General features: G+C 47.6%; 1 protein-coding gene across 2 annotated transcripts; it reads right to left on the reverse strand.

Annotated features, from left to right (window-relative positions):
* Positions 1-2531: 2531 nt before the first annotated feature.
* Positions 2532-19899, reverse strand: LOC128264723 (CREB-binding protein). Of its 2 annotated transcripts, none has more exons than XM_053000369.1 (13): positions 19763-19899; positions 18143-18754; positions 16930-17334; positions 12647-16861; positions 12235-12524; positions 12017-12174; positions 10157-10237; positions 8456-9404; positions 7803-8033; positions 7494-7724; positions 6687-7084; positions 4606-6202; positions 2532-3899 (listed from the first exon to the last, which is right to left on the reverse strand). In XM_053000369.1, the coding sequence occupies exons 1-13, from the start codon at positions 19815-19817 to the stop codon at positions 2976-2978; spliced, it is 10146 nt and encodes a 3381-aa protein (XP_052856329.1). In that variant the 5' UTR covers positions 19818-19899; the 3' UTR covers positions 2532-2975. The 2 variants fall into 2 exon arrangements, with proteins under 2 accessions (XP_052856329.1, XP_052856328.1); XM_053000368.1 differs by having other exon boundaries at positions 10157-10267.
* Between the last annotated feature and the right edge of the window lie 31 nt (positions 19900-19930).

The raw sequence follows: 19930 nt of genomic DNA on the forward strand, positions 1-19930 counted from the left end.
CGCCTGCTAAACCGAACTTTTTTGTTTTTTTTTTTTTGTTTGCACCAGCACGCAGCGTCTGCGTTTTGAAGGCAGCGTCTTGTTATCGCAACTATTACCGATCAACGATTGTCGATAATCAATTACCGATCATTGTTCCATACGTTAAAAGTACAAAGGCATTCGGCGGCAGAGCCCAGTGACTTGAGTATGATTTCGTTTATATATAATAATATTTACTTTAACTTGCTTTATTTTTAGTTTTTGTTTTTTGGTGTCTGTTTTTTGATTGTGTGCAGCGCAGCGTGGGTATCGAACTCATCTAGTCCATTTTTTTTATCGGTTTTATCGGTGGCAGGCGCAGCTTTTTTTGTTGGTTTTCCAATATTTTCTTTTGTTGTCTTTCGCTTAGCTAAGGAAACTATGCGCGTTTCGTTTAAAAACACACTAACTAAAAGTATATATCCCGATACATAATGTATATATATTTGCCATATGTGTGTGTGTGGTGGTGTAGGTCTAAATATAAACGATATAACCGATTGTTTCGATATATGTATGCGCGGCTTACAAACTAGGGCATTGGATTTTACAAACTGTCGCGTACGTGTGATCTACTACACCTATCAGTAATCGGTAATCAGTAATCGTTAATCAGTAATCGGTAAATATTTGTATATATATATGTGTATATTTGTATTTGTATTCGTATGCGTGTGTGTGTTGGATATTTACAATCATGTTAGTTACTTGCTGTAGTCGCAATTGAAGGCATTTTTATGCGCAGTGAATAAGTGTATCCTAGTATCTAAAATTTACAATTTCCCTCATCTACTGTCTCGCTCTCTCGCTGTCTCTGTCTGATTCTTGGGCGGCGGCAACTGGTAGAAAAAGAAAACAGTTAGAAAACGAAAACAATAGAACCCACATACCACCTTAGATAAAACAAAAAAAAATTTTTTTAAAATTATAGTTAGACATTATATAACTGATTAGTTTGGGTATTCTTTAAAGACTGAATTGCTGAAATTCGGTCAGCTGTTTGTCAGCTGTTCCATACAAATTGAACTTGCAGAAAATTAGAGATTCAGTCGTTTAGGGAAAACCCAAATTGAAAGAGAACCCAGTTTGAAAACTACAGGTTAAGTCTAATAAATAGTGATAAACCTAAATCGAGTCGTTTAAGTCTAAAAGTCTATATAGCCTAGATGTGTTTTTGTTTTGTTTGTTTTGTTTTAGCGTTAATAAATAGCAATCGAATCTGCGTTCCCCGTAAAAAATCCTGCTTCCCGCTTTTGAGACAAATGGGGTTTTGTTGGCGCTCCTCTTATCCTTTTTTTTTTTTCTTTTGGCTATCACAAAATCAAATACTAAGTAAAACGTCAAGTTATGTATAGTATGTACAGGTAAGGTCGAAATTAAAATGAATATAAATCGAGGAATTAGGAACGCGCACACACACACTCGCGCACACACACACTCGCGCACACACACACTCACACACTTGCACACACACACACACACACACATTGGTCCTTAAGACTAAAATTCTTAAACAATATAAACAATCAATCGTGAACAATTTGTTAGAAATTACAACACTAATTTGTTGTCCTACGTATGCATATATCTTTTGTAAATGTTAGTTCCTTAAATAGTTCAAGTACCCTAAAATCTGTATTCAAAGCATTTTGGCTATTGCTATTTTGTTGCTTTTGTTAATCATACTCCTTTCGTATCGCTTCCCCGGTCATCCTACTCCTTTGCTTATCTGTTTGGTGTTTTTTGTTGCGACTGTCCTGATTCCTGATTCTCCTAATAATTGCGTTTTCTAGTCGTCGTCGTCGTCGTCTTCGAACCCACCACCTTCCTCCCTCATCCTTTGCAATTTATTGTTGTCTGTCATTTGGAAGTGATTTTTTGTTTGTTTTTAGGATGTAGTTTTTGGGTGTGGGGTTTGGGTTTCCAAAAGGATGAGGTTTCTGATGCCAATGCCGATTCCCGATTCCGATTTCGATTCGATTCAGATTCCTATTCCGTTCGATCTCTTTTGTGTATAAAAATATGTATTTACTCTATGCGTGTTCCCAATTTGAAGCTCCTATAAGGAGCACTTAATCATCAACTGCCGATCGCCGAACAGGCACATTGTCACTATAGGCTATATATTTCTTGTGCGGATGCGGATGCTGATGGTCGTCGGGTCGTCATCTGTCGTCCAACTGGCTTACAACACTACAAGGGTACAAAAAACTTAATTCAACTTTGCAACACTTCCTCTGCCCTCTGTTCTCTGTTCACTGTCCTCTTTACAAACTTTAAACTTGAGTGCTGCGCTGCGGCGATTCATTCGTTTGTCACAAAATAATAAATATTATTACTTTCGCTGCTGCTTCTTGCTTAAAGTTAAGTCACTAAGGAAAGGGTTTTTAGCTTGAGCTTTCGCTCAACGTTTGAAACGTTGTTACATCGAGGTGTTTTGCTCTGCTCTTGCTCTGTTTTTCTGTTTTGCGTGGGAACAAAAGGAATTGCATTCAGTAATACATGGTGTGTTGGGTGTTATAGGGGCATATGAAATATATGTTATATATATTTGCTAAATCTCGCGATCTTACATAATGGAAATCGAATCAAGATGCTTTGTTCAAATTTTGTCCTAGACTTAAAATAAAGGCTTTATAGCAGTGGTGGTGGTGGAGGGTGGGTCTTAATCTAGTTTACAAATTAGATGTGATAGCTGGTGCTGGTTCAATCATAATAACGCTATACATTTGGGGTGCAATGTTAGTTTAGTTTTAGTTGTTGTTTTAGTTTAGTTTTAGTTGTAGTTTTAGTTTAGTTGTAGTTTAGTTTAGTTAAGTTTAGTCATAGTCGTGAAAGTCTAACACCCATGGGTGATGATCCCTGCTGCTTGTCGGTTTATGAATCTTCATCTGGCCTTTGGCTTGTGGTTACCATCCATTGTAGCTGTTGCCGCTACTGTTGCTGTTGCTGCACTAGAGCCGCTCCACAAACTTGGTCAGCTGGTCGGAGGCGTCGGGCAGTGGTCCACCGGCATTGCCCACGCCCACGCCCACATTGCCAACGTTGACGCCCACGCCCACGCCAACGCCAACGCCCACGCCCACATCCTGCGGCACACCTGGCAGCGGCGACTGATGATGCATGCCATGGTTGTGCATGCCATCGTGCTGCGGCGGTCCCTGCGGCGCCGGCGAATGGCTCATCACGTGGTGCGGCGAGGGCTGGGCCCGGGGCGAGGCGGATGGAGCGGCACGTGGCGATGGCGCCGAGCGCGGCGATGGCGTTGGCTGGGGCGAGCGGATGGGCGGCGAGGCGCGGGCCGACTGCATCAGCTGCTGCTGCAGCGAGTGCGGCGTCGGGGGTCCCATCACCTGGGCATTGGGTCCGCCCACAACGGACGATGGATTCTGCTGCGGATTCTGGGCATTCGGCATGGCCACCTGCATCATCTGTTGCTGCTGCTGCAGGGGCTGTTGCTGTTGCTGCTGTTGCTGCTGCTGCTGCATTCCGGGTGGCATGCCCACGCCCATCTGCTGCTGCTGCTGCTGTCCGGGACCCGGCTTCACGCCCACTCCAACGCCCTGCTGCAGCATATTGGAGGCAGCCGCCGCATTGGCCATCGAATACTGATCGCCACCGGGCACTCCGGCACCAGCTCCTCCTCCTCCGGGCACGCCCACTCCCACGCCGACGCCCACTCCCGTGCCGCCGGCACCGCCCGCATTGAAGCTGCCGGGTCCGACGCCGCCACCGCCGCCGCCGGGGAACTGCTGCTGCTGCTGGCCGGGACCGGGTCCAGCGCCGCCCATGTGCGGACCACGCTGGCGCTGCGGATACGGTGGCGGGTACTGGTTCATCTGCATGTAGCGCATCTTGTTCCAGTTCTGATTGGGCACCTGTGTCAGGGGGTGGGAGGAAGGTTTACTAAGTATAACAGTCGCAATTTGTGGGGTAAACATTGTTATTAGGGGTCAAAGGTTAAATAAAGCCTTATCATTAGAACATTTTAAAATATATTACAAAAAAAGACTTTTTTTAATAAAAAAAAAAAGCCAGAATCATTAAGGGAAATTATATAAAGTAAAAACTCTTTATAATCCTAAAGCTTTTGCCTCTAAGCATTTCATCTGTACTAACAATATAACAGTGGCATTTTGTTGGGTAAACTTTGTTATTAGACTTTTCTTTAAAATAAATCCATCTCTGCTAATTTAAGCAAAGAATTTGCAAGTGTAAGCGCAGGATCATTAAAGAGCATTATATAAAATAAAAGACTTTACTACATATATTAAGATTATATTCCTAGAGCTTTTGCCTCTTTAAGCATTTCCTTTGTATAACAGTCGCTTTTAGTGGGCTAAGCTTTGGGTTTTAGGGATCAAAGGTTAGGTAAAGCCTAGTTATTAGCGCATATACACAAATGGAGATTACACATCAATGACTTTTCTTTAAGAAAAATCCATCTCTGCTAATTTAAGCAAATAATTTGCAAGTGCAAAGGCCAGGTTCATTAAGGGACGTTATCTAAAGTGAAAGAAATTCCCTTCCTGGCTTTTAATCGAACTCTGGTAGTTAAGTGGTCGCTTATTGCAAGTCACTTACCATTCCTCCTTGGGCGGAGACGCCTGGCGACATGTTGGGCGGCAGGTTCTGCAGCATCATGGCTGTGTTCTGCATGTTGGGCATGCGATGGGGCACAGTTCCGGGTCCGCCGGGTCCGCCCTGCTGCTGCTGCTGCATTAGATTCACCTGCTGCTGCTGCTGCTGGTTGGGATTCATCTGCTGCGGACCACCACCTTGCTGCTGCTGCTGGTTCATCATATGCTGCATCTGCTGTTGCTGCATCACCTGTTGCTGCTGCTGCTGCTGCTGTTGCTGCTGCTGTTGCTGGGGATTCTGCGGACCATTGCCCGCCTGCTGCTGCTGCAGGGAGCCGCCACCAGGTGCTCCTCCTCCGCCACCCGCCGCCGCATTGATCTGCGACTGGTGGCTCTGCTGACGCTGCTTGATAATGGCCGCCATTATCTGCGGATTCTGCTTGAGGATGGTGAGTATTTGCTGGTTGCTCTCGTTGGTGGGATTGTTCTTGATCTTCTGCATGATCTGGGCCAGTTGCTGGGTGTTCAGTTGGCTGCCAGTGGCACCACCACCGCCGCCACCGCCGCCGACGCCGCCACCTCCTCCTCCGCCTCCTCCCGCTCCCGGCGGCGGGCGCACTCCGCCCACAGTTCCGGCCATGGGCGGTGCTCCCATGCCCATGCCCATCACGCCATGCTGTCCACCGACGGGCATCTGGCCTCCGCCCAGTTGATTGGGTCCGCCCAAGCCCATCATCTGCTGCTGCTGCTGTTGCTGCTGCTGTTGCTGCTGCTGCTGCTGCTGCTGTATCAGATTGGGCTGCATCAGCTGGCCGGGTTGACGCATGCCGGTGGCATTGTTGGCATAGCGTGCCTGGGGATTTACACCGCCCGGATTGCCGCCGGCTCCACCGCTATTGCCACCCCACTGATCCATGGGCAGCAGGTGATTGGCATTCAGGACATTCAGTGAGCAGTTGCCGGAGCCGGGCAGGGCGGGACCACCACCACCGCCGGCGGGATTGCCACCGCTCAGTTGGTTAACGCCGCCGACACCGCCCACTCCCACTCCCACACCTCCAACTCCCACTCCAACTCCAACCATGCCGCCCAGCTGATTGACCACATTCGGATTCGGTCCTGCCACGCCCATCGCTCGATTCATCTGGGGCGGCGGGGCCATAGCTGGGCCGCCCTTGCCAAAGCCACCGCCATGCGAGACCTGCTGGCGAGCGGCCTCCTCCTGCACCTGCTTGACCACCTGCAGCACACTGGGCGACGGCGAGTGGCCTCCGCCGGGCTTCATCCCGATGCCCGGCTGGTGCGGATGCGGCGAGGTCATCCCGCCCATGACGCCGGCACCGCCCGAAACAGGCGATGGCACTGCCACCGTCGATGGCGACATGCCACCTGCTCCCGGTGCCATTATTCCCGGCTGGCCGGGCATCACCTGTTGTCCCAGAGCCACTCCGCCGCCGCCGGACATGCCCACCACGCCGCCGGGTGCGGCGACCACCGCCGACGCCGGCCCACTGACTGCCGCCGGACCGGGCAGAGCCGCTGGAGCCGCTGTGCGGGACATGAGCGCCACACGACGACGCAGCAACTGCTGCTGTTGAAGTCTGCAAAAAAAAGAGTGAGAAGAGTAAGGCAAGGGTTTAGTACAGAGGATACAGAGAGTCAACATGGGGGGATTTTGTAAAAGGAGCAGGCTTATCCGTATAACAAGAAAGGAAGCAAGCCGAAGTTCTTGTACCCTTCTTAAAACACTGATCGTTCCTAAGGCAGCTGTGATATTATTTTCCGATTTAAATCAAATTAAAAGCGTAATTCTGCACTGTCAAATAATTAAATAATCAAATAATTAAATAATTAAAAATTTAAATGTCTTGGGAATGGAGGTGTGAACATGTCCTTTTCAAAATCTATAACATTAGCTTAAATGCTAATCCACTTCCAATGACATCATACATAAACGCGCTTTGTAGAACGAAACTAAGTATGCAGATATGCTTAGATGAAGCTCTAGTAAGATAATTTAAAAGCCGAATCAACCTATTGAACTGATTTCAATAAATTCATACTGATAGATTGAGTAAAACTCACTTTTGCTGGAGCTGCTGCTGCTTGAGCTTGTGCTTGATGTTGGGACAGAAGGGCACGGGGCACTTCTGCTCCTGACAGTGCTTGGCGTGGTAGCAGCAGAGCGCGATGAGCTGCTTGCAGATGGGGCAGCCGCCGTTCGTCTTCCGCTTGCAGTTCTTCGTGTGCTGGACGACGCGCTTCATCTTCTGGCACGAGGGCAGGCGGCAGTTGGCGTCGCGGCACTGGCAGGCGTGCACCAGCGACTGGATGCACCGCTGGATGGACTGTTTGCGGGCCTCCTGCGGATTGGCCTGCTTGTGGTCCGCCGGCGCCGAGCCGTCGTCGATGTCGAAGCCGAGCTTCTCCATCTTGTGCGGATGGCCGACCTTCTCCTTGCACACAATGCACAGATCAAAGTCCTGTGAATGGAGTAAAGCACAAATATGCATATTTTAGAAAACTATACAAGTTAAATAAGTTAAATCACAACTGACTTATTGCGGAGCATAAATCAAACACATTAAAATAAATAAACACGCACACATGTAGACTTGAGTATATGACAAAGACCAATTTCATTTCGATTAGCGATGAGCATAAACAACGTCTTCTTCTGAATTTAACTGTTTACGCAATTATTTATTTATTATTAAAAATCTGGATGTACGTTGTTAGTAAAGGAAGTATAGGGAGCTCAGACTTAAGCCAAAGAATTCACCTTCTCAACTGAAAATGTATGAGCAAACTTTACACATATATACAGGCTATATAATGGTTTTCAGTGAAATTTCGTAGCGACAAGGTACCAATTAGCATGGCAATACTCACATCACAGACGGTGCAATGGTAGCGCGTCTCCACCGCCGTCTTGCAGTGGTTGCAGGTGTAGACGAACTTATCCTGGCCCTGGTTATGCAGCTCGTACAACATGGACAGCGTGGAGAACTGGGCGCGCCGCAGCGACGAGAACTCAAAGTGCTTGTCGCGGGCGAGGGTGAGGAAGGCGTCGCGTCCGTCCATCAGATCGCAGGTGAGCAGCGGATCGGGATCCTGGATGGGCTGTTAAATGGGCAACAAAGAAACACATATTAAATTGAGTTTGAGTTTTTTCATTGAAGAAAGCTCGGCTTAACTTACCGCCAGACTCGCTGCCGATTGTGCCGAATGCAAACGGATAACGAAGAAGACCTCCTTGTGCTTCTCCATGGTCGCATAAATCTTGGCGGAGAGATCGTTGCCCGACTGATGCTCATTGGACTTTTTGCTGTTCTTACGCTGCGCCGCCTTCGATTTGTTCGACTTCTTGGCCTTCTTCTGGCCCTTCTTTTTGCCATCGCCGCTCACCTCGTTCTCCTCGATGGAGAAAAGCTGCAGGATTTGGGAAGATATTTAGTTAAGAGGTGTGAAATACATCACTAGGAGGTCATAAAAGTGTGAGAATTTAAAAAAAAAAAGTCAGGGAAGATTTGAGCTTGCTACAGCAAGTTGTCAATTTTAATAGTTAATATAATTTTATCCAACAAAATTCGGTAGTTGAAACCTTTTTCTCAAATTGACCTTTTTTAAAATTACTGAGTTCATACCCTAACAAGAAATTGACCGATCAATCAAATTGAAACGAAGTGTTGAATATATTTATAATACCTAAGATCTTTTTGATTGTCAATTTAGCATTAAAAAAAAATGTAAAACTCCAACTAGCTTCCAGTTAGCTTTTAGTTGTAAGCCTCAAGCCAGCGTTGTATAACTAAATAGGGAATAATAGCAAATAACGCTCTTCAAACACTTACATTCGCTGCAGCCGCTGCTTCGGCGGCCTCGGCCTGCTTGCGCTTCTCCTCCTCCTCCTGGTCGAGCTCCTTGATGCTCTCCTCGAGGACATTGGGCCAGAAGTCGCCCTCGAAGTAGGGCAGCTCGGCGGCGGAGCCCAGCTTGTCCTCCATGGCCTGCTTGAGGATGTCCTTGTAGTCCTGGATGATGCGCTCGATCATGCCCTTGTCGAGCATCTTCTTGTACCACTCCTGCAGCCGCTTGGGCTTGGGTATCTTCTGGTCCGTGGGATGGCAGTGGAAGATGTAGTCATCGCCCTCGGAGGGCGGACATGCCCAGATGTGGGCCATCGTGTAGCCCAGCTGCTTTACATAGTCCATGTAGCCAAGCAGGATTTCGTGGTACACCGCTGTGCGGTATTGTCGTGGCCGGAAGAAATGAACGGAATCCAGATAGGCAATGTACACACGCCGCGTATTCGGCGCCGGGCACTCCGATCCGTACTCCTGCACGTGCATGCCAAAGAAGCAGACGTCGATGCCGTCCACCTCCTCGAAGGCGAACAGAGCTTTGGCGCGGTACGGAAACTCGTTCATCATCTCGCCCTGCTCCACGAACCGCCGACGCATTCCGGGTTTCACCTCGACGCACTTGTCGGAGGAGCTGACCACACGGATGTGCACCTCACCGGCGCCCGCCTCCTTCTTCTTGAGGAAGTTGTTCACACGCGTCTCAATGTACACGCCCAGTTTGGTGGATGGCAGACGCTTCGCATTGAACTTATTCTCCTTCCGCTTCGAGTTCTTCTTTTTCAAACAATTGTCGCACACAAAGCCACCGGGCCAAATCGAATCCAGCCAGAGCACACAGATCTGGTGCTGCTTGCGTCCACATTCCTGGCAATCGACAAACGGCTCCAGCTCCAAATGATCGTTCTTCATCTCCTTGAACTGGTCCTTTTTGATTTGGCTGGATAAAGGGGAACACATGATGGGTTTGGATTTGGTTTTGGTTTTGGATTTGGATTTGCATGATTTCGAGGCGGTTCTTTGAAAGTTTGAAAAAAAAAACATAATTGGATAGCCCTAGCTTAAAGGAAGTCTTTTGTTTTCAAGATTTACACAAATTTCAATATAAAAACAAAAGCTCATGGAATGGTTTTTAACATATATAATATGGAAATATTCAAAAATGTTTATATTAACTAGAATTTTTTTTAAAAGTCCCATTGAATCGTTTTAACATTAACACTAAATCGGGCCTATTATTATTTAAGGATTTAAACAAACTGCTTAGAAATCAGGAAACACCATTTATAATGATCATAAGTATAGCTACTTCTCTAAAACGATCACTAGATAACTCTTTCAAAGATTAATAATCATTAAAAAAAAAACACTTTTTTTTAAGATTAAACACATTCCTTAACTAAAAGTTAAATTTGTTGAACTAATTTTACTTAATTTGGTCTGGTAATAAAGTATTATGCGTAAGGATTTGGTATGTATGTATCACGTATTGTGATCTATTAAAAAATGTAGCTTTCGTTTTCAAAACTAATGCTTTATATGATCCACAGTACAGCTACTTTTCTAATGTGATCATCAGATAACTTTGTCACTGATTGTTGTTGTTAATTCTCATATACCTTTTTGAAGATAAAAACCATTCCTTAACTAAAAGTTGAATATTTAAAATGTTTTTTTTTTTTTGATACTCACGTTTGCGACTGCAGTGGATCATCGCCCAGTGTGACCGTATCGCCCTGGATGTCGTTAAAGCACTTTTGGCAGTAGGTGTATCTATTTGAGGCGACACCGTATTCCTTTAGACTGTTGTTTTGTTTTGGTGTTTTTTTTGGTAGTTCGTTTTCAATGCGTTTTGTTTTTCAATTTTGTTTTTTTGTTTTATTCGATTTAAGTTGATTGATGGACGAAATTTGAAGATGGCAGCCAAAAAAAGGGGAACACAACAACACAGGCGTGTGTACAGACAGGTGTATGGGTGTACAGGTGTTCGGATGTACAGGTGTGCGTGCAAGCGAGATGGTTATATGCGTTTGGTCAGATGCAAATGTGTGAGTGTGTTTTATATAGTTGTTTTTGGTTTTTTTGTTTTTCGATTTTAGTTTTTGTCAATTTTCACACACACACACACGCCGAGAAAGAGACGGCACACACAGATACGAATATTAATAAAGACACGCAATAATACAGTTATGAGGCGACACATTATTGGGTAGTGTTATTGGTTTTTTTTTTTTTTTTTTGTGTTTTTGTAGTTGTTGCGGGGGAGAAAAGAATCAAAATAAACAAAAAAAAAAAGAAATAAAGGAAGAGAAACAAAAAGAGTGATTTGGTTTGCATTAGAATTTGTATCACATAAATACAACAATTAAGGGGTTAATCATTATATCATTAAATATCCCAGAAGTATTACGACATTTAAGCCCATATATTGTTTAAGCATCGTTTTTTTATTTATTCTTTCAGTATTACTAAACTTAATTTTTCCAAAATTGTTAAATTAAAATCAATTTGATTTATATATATCTGTTTAAGGATTTTAAATGTAAAAATTCCCAACCAAATTTTTTTTTTGATATATATATATTTTTTTTTAACATTACAAGATCTAGTGCTCTTTCAAATTCAGTTTAATTTGGCTTTTATACAGATCATTGATGTTTTGTGTTAGAAATCCCACCAAGTGTATTAAGATCTGATACTATGTCATAATAATAATAAGGATAAACTGGGATATTTAACCAACTGGGATCTGTTTATCCTTTAAATTCAATTTTATATACAGATCATTTGTTATTAGCCACAGATTTGAGTTTGGTTCGTTTTGCTCGGTTCTGACTACTCGAAAAATGTGGAATGTTTCAAAACCTCGACTTGGACTTGGATTGGGATCGTGTTGGATTGAATCCACAAACAGTTAATGGCCATGATGGATCAGGGGATGCATCAAGCAGTAGCAACAGCAAAAGCAGATATGAAGGGAGCATTTCTAGGAAGGCGTGTGTTTGTTTATGTTTGATTGTGTGTGTGTCGTAGTTGTTGGTTAAATATATATATCTATATATTATTCTCATTGTGCAATGTGCAATGCATTAATGATTTTATTTACACAGCAACATTAGGGATAAAACACACACACACACAAAAACACAGATAGGAGCAAAGGGATCGAAAGGATCAGAAGCCATCAAATTAGTGCACAAAACGGACATTTTAAATGGTAAAGATGCTTTGAACAGCCGTTGAACATGGATTTGGTATTGGCAATAAGGAGAGCAAGCGGTTTTTATAACTAAAACACAGGACCTGGTTCTGGCTTTATCATATTGTTTTTTCAGAATTTATCACATTTTGATCAAAGATGTACATATATGTGTGTATATTGGAAAACCGAAACAGGCCTCTGCTCTGGATCACAAACATTTTCAAGAAATCTCTAAATTACATTTCACATCAAACAGAGAAACAGAAACGAAACGGAGCCAAAGTGTTTTTGGGCGATTGGGAGTATGCGAGTAGGGGATCGTAATCGATCGGTTTCAGTGTGAAACATACCTGTTCTGGTAGCTGTAGTACTTGGCATCCCGCGGAATCGTGCACAGCTGCTTGCCATAGCAGCAGAGCACCTGTGGATTGAATGTGTACTTCCTGCCGCAGCAATAGCCCAAGGCCTGCATCACAGGATCAATCTCTGCCTCAAAAACTTCCGAAAGCTACAAAGTAAAGATCCATTAGCATGCAATTCTTGAAGGACCAAATCTGATTTATCGTACCTTTGTGCAATAACGATACACCCGCGATGTCTTGCGATTATAGAGCCAGGCATTGTCGAACATCAGCCACACATCGTCCACATACTCCCAGGGATCACTGTACTTGCCGTTCTGAATGTTGGTGCGTATGGTGCCCAGGTCCATGGGCTTCTTCACGATCTCAAAGTAGTCGGGAATGCCCAGTGCCTGCGGATCGACTGGATAGCGAAAGGGCACCGATTCGGGCTCCTGCCGGTACAGTTTCTCCAGCGTGGGCAGCAAAGCGGTGCGCAGCTCTTCGGGATTGAATTCTATAAGAAGGAAATGTCATATTGTAATGAGAAAAAAGCACTGATAATATGGTATCTTATAGCTGCTTTTTAAGACTAAGTATTAGTAAATATTATTATTAAACCTAATGTCTATCACTTACGGCACTTCTTCTTTTTATCACCCGCATTGGGGGCCAATGGCTCTGGAACAAGTGGCTTCGTATCCGTCTTGGGCTTGATGTCCACAGCACTGCCAGCTGCTCCGCCATCATGCGCTCCATTGATGTTATCCTTGCCACCGCCAAGACCACCATCAGCATGATGCTCGCCCGCCGTCGAACCGCCAGCCTCGTCCACGTCCATGGCCTCCGTTTTGATCTTCACCTCGCCATCCAGACCATCCTCCGTCTTGATCTCCATTTTGATCATGCTGGTGCCGTCGTTGTTCACATTCTTGCCCTTGCCACCGCCCGTGGAGCAGTCCATTTGCGAGCTATCGTTGTTGCCGCCACAGCTGTCGTCCATGAACTCCTTCTTGATGTCGTCATCCTGCTTGATGGAGTCCAGCTTGCCCTTGGAGGCCATGCCGCCGGCATTTCCGCTGCCCCCACTGCCATTGGTGTTCTCGCCCGAGGGTGAGGGCGTCTCATCATCGTTGTCCCGCGCCGCAGCCTCCAGGGCGGCCATCTGCGAGGAGAGACTGCTGGAGCTGCTCATCATGCGACTGCTTGAGGAGCTGGACGTGGTGGTGGTGGTGGTCGCCGCTCCTCCGCCTCCGCCTCCTGACATCAGAAGCAACGGATTGCTGGCGGGCGTTGTAGATGATCCTGCTCCTGCTCCTGCTCCTGCTCCTCCACTACTCGTGGCCATGGTGGCCGAAGTGGGCGTGGACACTGAACTCAGTGGCGTTCCCGAACCTCCAGAGGAAGTTGAGGATGTGGAACTGGCTCCCGCTGCAGTGGCTCCTCCACTGTTGCTGCTATTGCTGCCACTGCCACTGACACCGCTGCCACTACTTGCACATGTGGCTGCGGCCGAGGCGGGCGTACTGCTGGCCGCCAAACCGGAAGCGGAGGCACTGGTTGCTGGTACTGGTGAGGCGGGTATGTAGGGCGGTGTACCCGGACGATTGCTTAGCGGCTGTTGCATCAAACTGCTCACCGAGGGCGGGTTGTTGTTGGCACTGCTACTGCTGTTGTTGTTGTTGTTGTTGTTATTGTTGGAGGGCGTGCCAATGGAGGGTCCATTGGAGAGGAAGCCAGGCGATGGACTGGGCGCTGCCACCGTCACATTGGAGGCACTCGCTCCGGCACTCAAAGCCTCCAAACTTGTGGGCGTGGGCGGCATGTTGTTTAGCACACTGCCGGGCTTCTGTTGTTGTTGTTGTTGCTGCTGCTGCTGTTGCTGCTGCTGTTGCTGTTGCTGCTGCTGCTGTTGCTGCTGCTGTTGCCCTTGCTGCATGGGCGAGCTAAAGCTGTTGCTGGTAGCCTGTTGCTGCAGGGGCGTTGCATTGCTGAAAGGCGATTGCGGCAACAGCATGCCCTGTTGTTGTTGCTGCTGCTGTTGCTGCTGCTGCTGCTGTTGCTGCTGTTGCGCCTGCTGCTGTTGCTGCTGGTGTATATGTCGCTGCTTCATGATCTCACTCAGCTGGGGATTAGCTCCTGAGCCACCATTTGCATTGATGAACTGCTGCTGCTGTTGTCCCGGCACTGGACTGGTGAGCACATTGCTTGTCTGGTAGGGTGAGAGTGCCGGATTGACCACCATGCCGCCGGGACTGGGTCCCGGTGGTCCCACCAGCATTTTGCCAGCTCCCGAGCCAGGTGGCTGCTGCTGCTGCTGCTGCTGGGGGAATTGCATGCGCTGTTGCTGCTGCAGGGTGAGCATATTGCCGCCGGGCGAGTGACTGCGCATGGCCACCATGTTGTTGGTGACGCCAACGCCCACGCCCACGCCCACACCCAAAGCTGCGGCCGTGGGCTGACCCAAGAGGCCGGATCCGGGACCCTGTGGACGCAATTGCTGGGGCGGCATCACTCCACCGCCCATGGGTGAGATGCTGGGATGGATGCAGCTCTGTGGAGGTTGCTGACCCTGCTGCTGCTGCTGCTGCTGGGGAAGGACTACGCCGCCTGCAGCTGCACTGACCGCTCCGCCAGCTGCTACACCACCTGCACCACCTCCACCGCCAGCAGCTCCCTGCTGATGCAACAACATCTGCTGGTGCTGCTCCTTGCGCTTCAGCCGCTTCTCCTCCAGCTCCTTCTGTATCTTGTAGATCTTCTCTGCCAGCAGGTGGTAGTACTCCGACCTGGACTTGGCCATCTCGTACATATCCTTCTCGACCTTTTCCGCATACGAGACCAGGTTGTGCATGCGCTTGTCCTGCATGGTGGTGGGATCGGAGGTGGGAAAGATGGCCTGCACGAGCTTGTGGACGAGATGGTTGCGCAGATCGCTGGTCACCGATTCCCGCCAATCCTTCTCATTGTCGCCGGGTGTGCCAGAGTTGCCACCGCCACCGGCGCCGCCACCAGCTCCTCCGCCAGCTCCCGTTCCTGCGCCCGCATTCTGATTGGGATTGTTAGTGGTGCCGCCACCGCCACCACCACCACCGCCCGTTGTATCGGCTGGCATGAGGACACTGGAACCGGCTGCCACCTGGCCACTGGCTCCGCCGGCGCCTGCTGCTCCTGCTCCTCCGCCCGGCGCTGCACCGCCGCCCACTACATGGCTCTGCGGATGCACTTGGGCCACCTTCAGCTGCTGCTTGTCATTGGGCACGCCTCCTCCGCCGCCTCCTCCTCCTCCACTGGCCGCTGCATTACCGAAATTGGCATTGCCAAAGCCACCAACGTTGACGGAGAGTGGTGCCGGAATGTTGCCAACTAGCTGAGCGGGATTGGGTTGCTGTTGCTGTTGTTGTTGCTCCACCATGTTGGCCAGGCCACCGCGTCGTCGGTTCTGCTGCTGCTGCTGGAGCATCTGCTGCTGCTGTTGCTGCTGTTGTTGTTGTTGTTGCTGCTGCAGGCTGTTCACATCGTTGGGCAGGACATTGGGTCCACTGCCGGGGCCACCGGGTCCTAGCACCCTAACAGCCGGCTGCTGTGCTCCCTGCATGCGGATCACGGGTGGCAATCCCTGCTGCATGTTGCCGGTTGGAACGGGTGAAAGTCCCACCTGGCCCATGCCATCGAAGCGTCGCAGCTCCTGCTGCTGTTGCACCTGCTGCTGGTGCACCTGCTGCTGCTGCTGTTGCTGCTGTTGCGTCAACTGTTGCACCATGTCCGCTGGCGTCTTGGGGGCACCCGGTGTGCCGCCAGCTCCTTGCTGTTGCGGCAGCACTATGGCCGTGTTCTGACCACCGCCCGGTGCCACCTGCTTGCTGCCATCACCCACCAGGCCTGTGAGATTGGGCTGCTGCTGCTGCTGTTGCTGCTGTTGTTGCTGCTGCTGCTGTTGTTGCTGCTGCAGATTACCGCCTGCTCCGCCAACTGGTACGCCAGCTGAACCGCCTGTGATGGCCGCTGGTCCTGCATTTCCCGACGGTCCGCCACCAGGTGGCACATTGGCATTTTGAAAAACCGAATGATTCTGCCGAAAGGGATAGCAAATGATGCAGCCACTGTTGATGCACGTCTTGTAGTGCAAGAGTATCTGGCGCGAGGAGGCGCAGTGCTGCATGGTGCAGTCCTTGCTCTGCTTGCAAGTGCCCATGTGGGCGAGCACCGTCTTCATGGCCTTGCAATAGTTGACGTTGCACACCTCCCTGTTGGGATTGAGGTTCTCCCTTCGATTGCATTTGTGCGCATGCAGCAGCAGCATCAATTGCTGTTGGATCTGTCGCTTGCGATCGTCGGGCACATCGCGATTGGCGCCGCCACCAGGACCGATCACCTGCCCGGCGCCCGCACCGCCAGCCACAGTGGGCACAGCTACGGTGCCGGCATTGGCCACCACTCCTGCTCCACCGAGTCCGACTCCCTGCTGCTGCTGCTGCTGCTGCTGCTGTTGAGAGGTTCCCGGTTGTTGCTGTTGCTGCTGCTGACCAGGATGACCGAGCAGCTGGTTCGGTTGCGGGGGGCGTGGACCCATTGCCACCGTTTGTTGCTGCTGGCCCAGCATCTGTTGAGGATTGCCGCCGACCAGGGGCACGGAACCATCGCCGCCGAGCGTGGACATGGGCACCACAGTGCCCACAGGTCGATTGCCCTGCGGCATGCCCGGCACAACGCCGCCTCTTTGGGCCAACTGCTGGGCCAGGAGTTGCTGTTGCTGCTGCTGCTGCTGCTGTTGCTGTTGCTGCTGCTGGGGATTGTTGCCGCCGCCAGGACCACCATACTGACCCACGCCATAGGGCAGACTATTGAGTTGGCCTATTCGAGGGGTTTACAATAGTTAGCAAGGGATTTTTCGAAAAAAGAAAACCCAATTGGAGACTCACCCATTTGCATGTTGGGATTCTGCATGCGTGGTCCTCCGCCACCGGGTCCATTACCCGGTCCACCAGCTCCTCCAGCGGCGCCCATTAGATGCGGACCACGTAGCATATGCTGTTGCCCCACCATGCGTCCCATCATGGGACCATTTTGCATGTGCATGCCTTGATTCGGGGTTGCGGCACCTCCGCCGCCGCCAGCACCCACTCCGCCGGGTCCACCTGCTCCGCCTGGACCGCCGCCGCCTGGTCCTCCTGGCACGGAAACGGCATTGATCATGCCACCACCACCGCCGCCGCCGCCTGGCTGCTGCTGCTGCTTCAGCTGATTGACCATGCCGCCCATGCCGCCGCCAACGCTGTTGGTCAGCACCATGTTGCCCAGATTGCCCTGAGCAATGGTGTTCATGCCTGCGAGGGATTGAAGCAAAAGAGGAGGTTTAGAAAAGCTCGTTAAGATTTCCCCCTGCAGTAAGGTTAAGAAATATATAATTTAATTGGAAACAGTGTTGGTTTTAGGAAATTTATAATTTAATTGCAAACAGTGTTGGGCAAGTACAAAAAATAAGAAAAGAAAATAAGATCAAACCAAAAATACATTAAAAGTTAGTTTTAAACCTTTAAGCTAAATATTAACCAATTGGATTAAGCTGAACACCCCATTTATATGCGCTTCTTTTTGTATTGGAATGGAAACTTAAAATTAAAGAATACTATTTTCTTTTTTTTTACAATTTTTGGATTTTTTAAACTTTTTTTGTTATGGGTAAAGGATTTGTTGCATAAATGATTGGAGTAAAAATATATTTCGGAATTTAAAAAAACAATGGAATTTAATTTTGAATTTTTTTTTAACTTTTAAATGCATCAAATAATATGATTGGAGTAAAAAAAATTTGCGAATTTTTTAATAAATAATGGAATTAAATTGATAAGTTTTAGATATGCTTTAAGACCAAATAGAGCGATAATTTAGTGGTACTATCAAGCTAGTTTGAAAACGAAAAAATATCAAAGTATTTCGAAATTCTAAACTTGTGACTAGTGCGCTAACTTATAAGGAAATCCCTGTAGCATCAGAAATATGTAAGAAATAAATTTATTTAAATTAAATTAAAATAAATTCCTATTGGTTTATACCTAGGAAAGGTACTCCAACACTGATTGCAATTGCTAAAGCTCTCTGCAACAAGATCATCACTTTAGATGTATGTCTCACCTGGTATGGCGTTCATGCCATTGTTGCCATTATTCGATATAGACATTGGCATCGTGTTGACCATGCCCATCTGAGTGCCCACCACCTGCTGCATGCCACCCTGGTTGGGCGATTGCAGGTTGGGCGACTTGCTGCCCAGCTGCTGCATTCCGGACACCACCATGGCGCCCTTCTGGCCCTGCTGCTGCTGTTGCTGCTGGATCAGATGCTGCAGCTGGTGGTGCGGCATCTGGGGAATGCGGTTGGCGTTGCCCGTGCCGGAGCCATTGCCACTGCCATCGTCGCCGCCTGTGCCGGATCCGTTGCCGCCGTTACCGCCGCCGCCGCCGGCTCCGTTCATCTGGGAAGGCACAACGCCGACAACGCCCACGTTAACGTTCACGCCAACGCCAACTCCGCCAGGTCCTGGTCCTTGGGCAGCCGGCTTGTTCGGTCCGCCGCCGCCAGGATTTGGTCCGGAATTTGTCGAGTTTGTGGTCACGCCGGAGGCGCCGCCGCCTCCATTGCCGCCGCCGCCGCCGCCTGCTCCGCCGGTCAACTGGTCCGACCAGCCGCTGTTCGAGGACACCAGCTCATCGGGCAGATTCTCCTCCAGAAAGTAGGAGATGTCCGCTGCAGGAAGATCAACGAAAGTTCGATTAACAAGTAATATAGACATATGTAGCGGGGGATTTAAGGAATCCCCACATTGGAAAAGCTAGGACACCTCAAAAACATGATGGCATAAATTCAACAAAAAAAAACATTTAAATTTAAAATAAGGAATGCCCACAGAAAATTGAAAAAGCTAGGAATCTCTCACAAATATTATAGCATATTTAAATTTAAAAATTGAAAAAGCTAAGGATACCTCACAAATAGTATGGATTTATAAAAAAAAAATCATATTAAGTTAAATATTAATATTAGGAAAAATAATAACTTTAAACTTATGGTCTGTAAATAATAAAAATCCAATTTATATTTATATTTTTAGTATTTAAAAACCTTTTCCTAAACTCATGCATTTAAAGAAAAAAAATTTAAAACGCAAAATGGTGAAATATAAAACTTATCTTCTTTGGTTTAAATTTTCTATATACTAAGTATTTTTTAGGGTTTTGCCCAATCATTTAAACAATTGCTGGACATTCTGCAGGACATTGCTGCAAGTCCTTAAAGATTCCTGTATATTTATTAAATTACCTCCAAGAAATGTTTTTAATGATATATTATAACAAGAGTTGCCTTAAAACCCGAGCAATTTTATAGGGTTTTGCCCAGTCATATAGATATAAAATCAAAACTGGACATTCCAAAATGTCCTTTAAGTTCCTTCAATGTATTTGTTACTTTTATATTACCCCCAAGAAATGTTTCTAATGGTGTATTGTTTTATTGCATTGTCCTAGGGTTTGGTTTACATATATATTTAATTCATTCCTTACTAGTCTCTAATGACATACATACCTATGAATATTAAAATAAGAGTTGCCCTAGACCCCTTAGCAAAAAAAAAAAAAAAAAAAATGCCGGCTGACTTGTCAAAAAAAAATCAAGTCATGCCGGCTTATAAATATAACTGTCAGAATAGCAAAAGAAAATGGACATCGGGAAATGGAAAATTCTGGGGCTACTCACTTGGATCCATTTTGACCCGCTTCTGGGGCGGTTCGTCTAAGTGATCGGCCATCATATAGAGTTAGTTGGATTGTTCGTCGTTCAAAGACGAAAACGCAAACGAAAACGAAAAGAACGTTGTTTGGAAACCGAGAGGAAATTGGAGGAAAAGCGTTGCTTGCTCCTCCG

This window comes from Drosophila gunungcola, unplaced genomic scaffold (assembly GCF_025200985.1).
Source record: "Drosophila gunungcola strain Sukarami unplaced genomic scaffold, Dgunungcola_SK_2 000077F, whole genome shotgun sequence".
Lineage (NCBI taxonomy): Eukaryota > Metazoa > Arthropoda > Insecta > Diptera > Drosophilidae > Drosophila > Drosophila gunungcola.